The 8,220-nt window shown below is 30.1% G+C and overlaps 1 protein-coding gene across 3 annotated transcripts; it reads right to left on the bottom strand.

Annotated features, from left to right (window-relative positions):
- Positions 1–3,837: 3,837 nt before the first annotated feature.
- Positions 3,838–7,645, bottom strand: LOC101493422 (transcription termination factor MTERF15, mitochondrial-like). 3 transcript variants are annotated; one of them, XM_004516838.4, is made up of 2 exons: positions 6,319–7,645; positions 3,838–4,265 (listed from the first exon to the last, which is right to left on the bottom strand). In XM_004516838.4, exon 1 carries the CDS (start codon positions 7,473–7,475, stop codon positions 6,327–6,329), a length of 1,149 nt encoding a protein of 382 aa, XP_004516895.1. In that variant the 5' UTR covers positions 7,476–7,645; the 3' UTR covers positions 3,838–4,265; positions 6,319–6,326. The 3 variants fall into 3 exon arrangements, with proteins under 3 accessions (XP_004516895.1, XP_073220800.1, XP_004516894.1); XM_073364699.1 differs by lacking the exon at positions 3,838–4,265 and adding an exon at positions 5,314–5,648; XM_004516837.4 differs by lacking the exon at positions 3,838–4,265 and adding an exon at positions 5,881–5,956.
- Positions 7,646–8,220: the final 575 nt, after the last annotated feature.

The following is an 8,220-nucleotide window of genomic DNA, read 5'->3' as shown; positions in this document are numbered from 1 at the left end:
CACAAACTATTATGTAAATTTGATGATCCAACCCAAATCAATAAATTTAAGGAGAATGCTAAGGGCTATGTGTTTGCTCCTAATTTTTGCACTATTTTAAAATTGTTAGTTAACTATTGAAAATGTGAACTGATAATAGCCATTTCATGGTTGACAAGGAACAACATCAGAAAACCTTCTATTGGCATTGTTTGGACTGTCTTGTCCTTGTTGTCATTTAGGGAAGGGTTCTTCTATTTGTATTAAGCTTCTTCAACACTATTAGAGCAACTTCAACGGTGAATTTAATGTGGATTTTTAAAGAGCATGGTTGAAAGTTGGATTTTGAAGAGTTAAGTTTATATTATTTTATAAATTTAATATTTTTTTTTAAAAAAAGGTTAAACAAACTTTTAGTCCGTATAAAATTTTCAAAATTTATTTTTAGGCCCTATAAAAAAAATTTCAACTTTTTAGTCCATAAAAAAGTTTGTATCACTTTTTGTCCTTATTTCGAAAAACTTTTATAAAAATTGATACTTTTAATCCCCAAAAAAAGTCTCTATTAAATAAAGGTCATAATTTTGTAGAAACTAAAAACCTATTTATCTGTTAAAAAAATTGAAAGAATAACACGATAAATGACTATATAACATCTTAATTCCATTTAATTTATTTTAAGAAATATTTTGTAGTTTTCTTAATTTAGAAAAAAAAAAATAAGGCATCCCTTTCCTCCCCTCCAAACTCCAATTCCCAAATATACCGTAAGTCATTTATTGTGCCTAGGGGTGGGAATAGGTTGAACCGAGCTAGACTTTGCTATGCCTAAACCCTGTCAAAAAATGCAAGGCCTAAGTCTGGCATGTAGCCTGTCGTGGGCTTACTTTTTAGGTCTGAGTCTGACTTTGATAGAAGTCTGATATGACATGTTAGCCTACTTAAAAACCTATTTCATTTTAACATTTTTGAATAAGTAATCAAACATATTTTTAAATAGATTAATGAGTTTATATGTCAATGAAATTAAGTTCTATTTTGATATTTAACATCACATTTTGAAGAATGTGACTAAATATACATCTTGCTGAAATTATATTTTATAATAATACATTTAAATATGTCAAACACTAAATAATATTAATATGCGTAAATTACTAAAAGTTGAACATATATAACAAAAATATGAAAATTTAATATAATAATCACAATACTAAAACTATATTATTTATATTTATTTAAATAGGCCTAAAAAGCTTATTATGTGGCCTGTAACCTGATCTTTTTAACTAAATATGTTTTTTTAGAAGTTTTGGCCTTATCTATTTAAAAAAAAGCTTGGTCTAGGCTAAGTCTGACGTAAGCTAGACCATAGGCCCCCGTCGGTCGGCTTGACCTATTCCCATCTCTAATTGTACCACATTATCATGAAGCACCTCACTCATTTTTTTATTCCAATGTTACAACTCTTAAGAACTTATAGTGAGTTGCACAACTTTAACTAATGTATTAGTATTTTATTTATATTTAGTTTTATTACAACTTAAAATATTAATTTAAATATTTAAATTTAAATTTAAAATAAAATTAAACTTAAATATTTACAATAATATAAAATGTTAACATTAAATACATGAAATAAATAATTACAAATAAATAAATTATATAATTAATACAATTTAAATTTCGTCATTCTCAACAATATAGTTTGTTATTCTTGGCTATGAATCAAAATTTTGTTATAGGAGTGGAAGAAGATTGCTGCATTTTATAAGAATGAGAGTATATATATAGTGTTTATAAATGAATAACGGTCAGGTCAGTTTGATTAACGACTCTTCGATAACGGCTAATTTGATTGATGACTAGTTTGAGTAACGGTTAGTTTGTATAACGCATATTTTGACTAACTACTAATTTGCATGACTAGTTTAACTCTCAGACATTTTTTCTGAGCATAACGTATTTCTTCCTCTTCAAGCATAATATTTTCAAGACCAACTTAGGTTAAAAGTTGTGAAACCTGACACTCTGACATAGACCAAATCGGTGGTAGTAGTTCATGTTCATAACAATTAAACTCAACATGTTGAAAATATTGGAGGTATATAAAACATGCGGGGTTAGTTGGTGGCTACTGAGACATAAGTGGGTTGGTTGAAGGCAACATAACTTGAGAATTTTAAGAATTCTGCATAAATTGCAGTATATACTGCTGAAAATTTTATTGGATTCATTTGACACAAAGTCATGTAATTTTGAAGTAACAAGATGAAAAATTGAGTAAAAGTTGTTGTCAAAAATAAAATGATTTATATATGATATGTGTACGAAGGAAGTGATTTTTACATATGATAGACATATTGTTTTAATGATATTGATTAAAATTGTTTTTAAATGTGTAATCACAAAATAGCTTAAAATGTTAATTCTACTTTTTCTTCATAGTAAATTTTGCAAATTGTTACGTGACAATAAAAGAAATAGAACACTGATTCATTGAAAAAACAAAGCACAAAAGTCAAATCCTCTTATTTTTCCATATGCATGAAACTCTGGTTGTCACAGTAGAGAATTGGTTGCTTGATACAATAAAGACTCGAAAGCTTTAAGTTTTCCAGAAACGGTAAATTGCATGTTCAACAACGTTTGCAAATATCATTACATCTTAATTGACTCTTAAAATGATGTAATGAATAATCGCAAAGTGTTTGTTTTCACCAAACCGTTGAAAAGTTTAATTTTGCGCACTGGATTATAAAGCAAAAAATGGTTTTTATGCAGTCCCAAAGAAAGGCTAATAATGAAATGAATTCTAAGATTATGAAAACAACTCAACTACAGAACACTACGATAAAGATGCATCTCCTTGTATATTCTTCAACCTTGAATTTGGATTTCATGGAGTTGATTGCACTATAGTCAAACGATCCAAACTTGAAATATAAAAAATTCGATCAAGATCAAACGATCCATATGTGTCACATTGTATTCGGAGGCAACTGACTACAACCGATCTCGATCCGTATGATACATTGTCATTCTATGAAATCTTATTAACATAAAGTAAACTATCAGTGCCAATCAGAACACTCAAATTTTGCGTCTGCACATAACAAACTTCAAATTTGCCTCCTCTAATGTGAACAATTCACTTTAGAGAATAAAGTAAGTGATGTCAATCATTGATTATCAAATGAACGATTATGATTTTATACACATGCATGACCAATCATACATAGTTATAATATCAACTATTGATCCACTCAATTCACCAACTTCTGACTTTAAATGAATCAAATCCCAAACTTCCATGAATGAATTTTAATTTTAGAAACCTAACTCCATCAAAACAACCGAAATCATGCACTAGAGTAAGAATATGACCTAATCGCACATCAGTATAAACATGGAACCATCCTCTTGCTTGATTTAATCAGAAATCAATCCATATAAAACTTTTTCCACTTTCCATTTTCATTAATATTCTTACCAAGACTATACAATGCATCTCAAAACGGTTCTTGTATGTACAAAATTATGTGTAAAAATGATTATCGAGTTAATATTTGTCCATATGAAGACAAAAGGAGAACAACAAGGGTGTCCATTGAATTTACCTTAAGCAAGTGATTAAGCTCAAGTGATTAATGAGCTTCAGTTAAGAACGAATTATTTGAGAGAACTCGAGTTCGAATCTTAACTAGAATAATTCTTAGCCAGACTTTACTTACCTCCGGATCGAACTTTGAGTTAATAGAACTTAATTCCCTTAATAACCAAATGGGCACACAAAAGGAGATCACAAAACTTCCCATATTTGCTTGTATAGTAAAAGCTACTAAATCCCTAATCCCATTTTCCGTAAATATCTTCATTGAATAAACATTGAAGTACACTTACAATTACAGACACTGATTGCCAACATTACATTACAGACACCGATTGCCAACATTACATTACAGACACCGATTGCCAACATTACATTACAGACACCGACATATATCGATTATATTCAATTAATTTTCTCAAATTATTATCGACATCAACATATCAAGTCTATGTCGTGTCTGGTGTGCGTGTTAGTATCCATACTTCATAATCGAGGTGTTCAAAAAAAATCAAAAACTAAACTCATTAATAAAAATTGAAAATCAAATTGCTTTTACAACAATAATTTAAGAACCGAACTGGTTTTTAAGAACCAAAACTAAATTGTTCTAAACCAAAATCAATTTTATTCTCCAAAGATCTCTCTCTATCTCTCTTCAGGTCCCTCCCTCCTTCTGTCGTAGGGGACATGATATAAATGAAATACAATGTCAATTAGTCCAAATATGTGAAAAATATATAATTACAAGCAAAAACCATAAGGTAATTAACGACGATATATAGATTGTAATAATTAAAATCACAAGTCAGAATGTAATTAAACATCATCTTACATTTGTGAATATATGTTTCAAGCTTGAAAGTACATAAAACATTCCTTAATTTGAACGTCTTAATAATATAGATTCTCATCAAAGATAAGCTACTTTGTCAACATCTCATAAAAAAAAAAATATGTTAAATATTTTTCACTAATTGTGTTTTCTAAGTTAAAATCACGAAACTTAACTTCCATGACATAATGCATTCAAGAAATTGATGAGAACATAGAACTAGAGACTTTAAATGTTTGGATTTTGATGAGAACAAATAACTATTTATGCACAATACGCTGAAAACTAGAATTCGACAAAAGCTCAATTTTGCAAGTTTTGACAAAAATTGGTTCAAAACCAAATTTCCATCCAAAACTGGTTTTGAAAACCAGGACTTAATTAAAAAAAAAAAATCAGTTTTTAAAACTAGATTTCTAAGTTGAACTTATTTTAAAAACAATTTGGTACAATTTATATAAAAGTAGTTCAGTTCAATTCAATTCATATTATAACAATTCAATTCGTTTCAAATAAAAGCACTTAGCTAAAAACAGTTCAGTTTGAAGTTTTATTTGTAGAACCAGTTCACTAGTTTAAAAACCAGTTCCCTGATTTTAAAAACCAGTTCGATTCAATTCAGATTGAAGCAGGACCAGTGTGGTTTGATTCTTAATAATTGGAAATCAGTTCGATTTAGTTTGAATTCAATTTTAGTTCTGAACCAAATTTTGCACACCCCTAGATCATAGAACATTACTTCCCCAGCTGTCTAGTTACTCTCCCAAAATAATCTCATAGTTATTATGAAGACTTATAGCGGTAGACAATTATCTCAATAATAGTCCAATAATGGTATACAATAACAAGTACAGTTACAATTTCAAGTTCAAAAGGGTTATAATTATCATAAGCTGAAAAAAATCATTTATTAAGAATGGTACAGGTAGCAATAACTAAATACAATTAGATTCAATTATAATTAACATTGGTTATTTTTGAATTCTGCATCCACCTAGAGAAAAACAATTATTTAAAGCAAGAATGAAACAATCAAAACAAAATTTATCAAAGTTACACAAGGCCTACAAAACATAGGCACTCTTCTTTAAGTTCTGTGGTATCAACAAAAATAATTTGTCAAAAATGCAGAACTGCAAAATGTTGACAGAAAAAACTGAAAGCCAATGAAACTTGAAGTTCAATTCAGCATTGAATAGAAACGTTGCAAGCTAGGATAATAGTCTGCAAAAATCATTAGATTCTGATGATTGAATAGAAACGTTGCAAGCTAGGATAATAGTCTGCAAAAATCATTAGATTCTGATGATTGAATAGAAACGTTGCAAGCTAGGACAATAGTCTGCAAAAATCATTAGATTCTGATGATTGAATAGAAACGTTGCAAGCTAGGATAATAGTCTGCAAAAATCATTAGATTCTGATGATTGAATAGAAACGTTGCAAGCTAGGACAATAGTCTGCAAAAACCATTAGATTCTGATGATTGATAAAACTTTTGTATACATCCTGTAGCAGAAGCATATATCTCGCTGAAAATTGATGACAAATCAGTTCAAAAACTTTTACACAATGTAGCTTAGACCATTTGATTTGCAGATTTTAACTATCTTCTCCAAGTTGTAGGATAGAATATGAGGAAATTCATCAATATATTTTGCTGGAAACTTGTTTTCTTGTTAAATAATCTCCTCTACCAACACTTATAAAACTGCAAAACTTGCTAAATGCTTGAAGATAGCTAGTGAGTGGTTTAAGTAACATATTAATGACTCAATTCTATAAACCAGTAACACAAACCATTAAGGTATAAATGAAAATCATGAAAAATGAATAATAGTCAGCTTCTGAAATAAAGTAAAACCAATTAAAAGCTTCAAAGTTTAGAGTATACCTAGATGATTAATCTAACTTGTGACCATTATATGCATCCATTAACAGAGCTGCATCTTTTTGAAATCGGGTGACGAATCTCCCCAAAAACCTTTTCTCGCTAATTGAAATAATGCTAGTTATGCTATAATCTCTCTTTATCAAACCCTTTGACTTCAAAATCTTAACAACTGCACATCTAGGGACAAATGTTTTCTCGAAGTTGCGGTTCAGAATCCCGGGGCTTTTAGCAATGTCTTCTTGGGTAAAACCCATATCCTTCACCAAGAAGCTCATTGTTTTCATAATCTTTTTTTCTGAAATCATCATACACTGAGGATTTTTTCGGAAAGCCAAAAGACATGAGTCTCTCGACCAACCCCACCTCTCAAAAATCTTAAGTCTCGACTCCCAAATATCTTTGTCCATCTTTGCAATTACTTGAACTGCCAAAACAAAATTCGACTTCGAAGGATCAAACCCCATTTCTTTCACTATATTAACAGCCTCAACAAATTTACTATGCTTGGCAAATGCTACACTCGGAAAATTTGATACCAAAAGGGAAATGCAACCTTGAGGCACACCAAGTTGCCTCAAAACCTCAATGTTTTGAACTGCATCATTTACAACCCAAACAGAATGAACGTTCCATGAACCATGCTTCAAAGTTGAAACTACCTCTTCATCATTCCGAACTAGGCTCCGAATAATCTCATAACAAGGGATAAGGGTTTTCTCCAAGCTTTTTGACAAAAAGTTAGTGTTCCCAATGAGGATTTTGGGGAGATCAGTGGTAGAAACCCCAATGGAATGAAAAAACTTGAGTTTGGGCAAAAGGGTCTTTTCAGGATCTGATAAAAGAACCAAAGGGTGTTTTTTGACATAACTACATAACTGTGAATCAGAGAAGCCATAGGTTTTGAGAAGTTGAATAACAGCATTAGGGGAATTAGGGTTTTTGATTTGTAACCTTTTGGAGAGTTTTAGGGCTGTTTCTGGTGATAACCTACACGAATTTACGAGGGTTGATAACGTAAAGGTTTCATCTTTATGATGGTGATTTGTGTTAGCAACAGAGAAAGAACGATGAATGAATAAAAGAGAAAAAGCATTGTGGGAAAGAATAATAGAACGAAGGGTTCTATGAGTGAATCTAGTAAACAAAAAACGGTGCATTTGTAATAAGTATTGAACAGTAGTAGTAAATGTAGTAAGAGTGAAGAGAGATTGAGTCACCTAGTTTATATTTGAAGGATTGAATCATGAAACAGCACCATCGGAATGAACGAGTGTGTTTTGGGCGAAACCACGAATGAATGAATAAATATTCAAAATGTTTTCGACTTTTAGTCCTTTGTAATTTCGAATAGTTTTGATGATATTATCAAAGTTAATTAGACTAGTTTCACTCTGTTAATAAAATTAAGACTTAATTGCAGTTTTTATTCCTATATTTTAGTTGAATTGTAAATGTAGTCTCCCTATTTTAATTTTTTTTCAATTTTGGATCCCAAACAGAATTTTGGTACAAAATTTGATAAAATTTTATTTTTGTAAGCTGCACCACACCATTTATGATCATACATTTCAGTTACAATTGTTGCACTACGAAGATTTTGAGGTATGTATTGACTTAAATAAACCCAAAAAAAAAAATAAACTTTATCAAATTTTAGACCAAAATTTTGTTTATGAAACTAAACTGCAATTAAGCCTAAAATTAATTTCGTTGGTTTGACACGCTAAATGTCACTTAAGGGAAAATATTGAAGATTATTTTGAAACAATTTAAATAAATAATTGATTTTGTTTCTTCTTCGTCGCACTTTCGTTAATTCCTTTCATATTATCTTCGTTTTATTTTAAGAGACAGGAGTGTTGCATTAGTTTTACTCTTTTTTTTAGCCTCTATTACGGTGTT

Source organism: Cicer arietinum, unplaced genomic scaffold (assembly GCF_000331145.2).
Source record: "Cicer arietinum cultivar CDC Frontier isolate Library 1 unplaced genomic scaffold, Cicar.CDCFrontier_v2.0 Ca_scaffold_1456_v2.0, whole genome shotgun sequence".
NCBI lineage: Eukaryota > Viridiplantae > Streptophyta > Magnoliopsida > Fabales > Fabaceae > Cicer > Cicer arietinum.
This window is presented reverse-complemented; position numbering and strand designations above follow the sequence as displayed.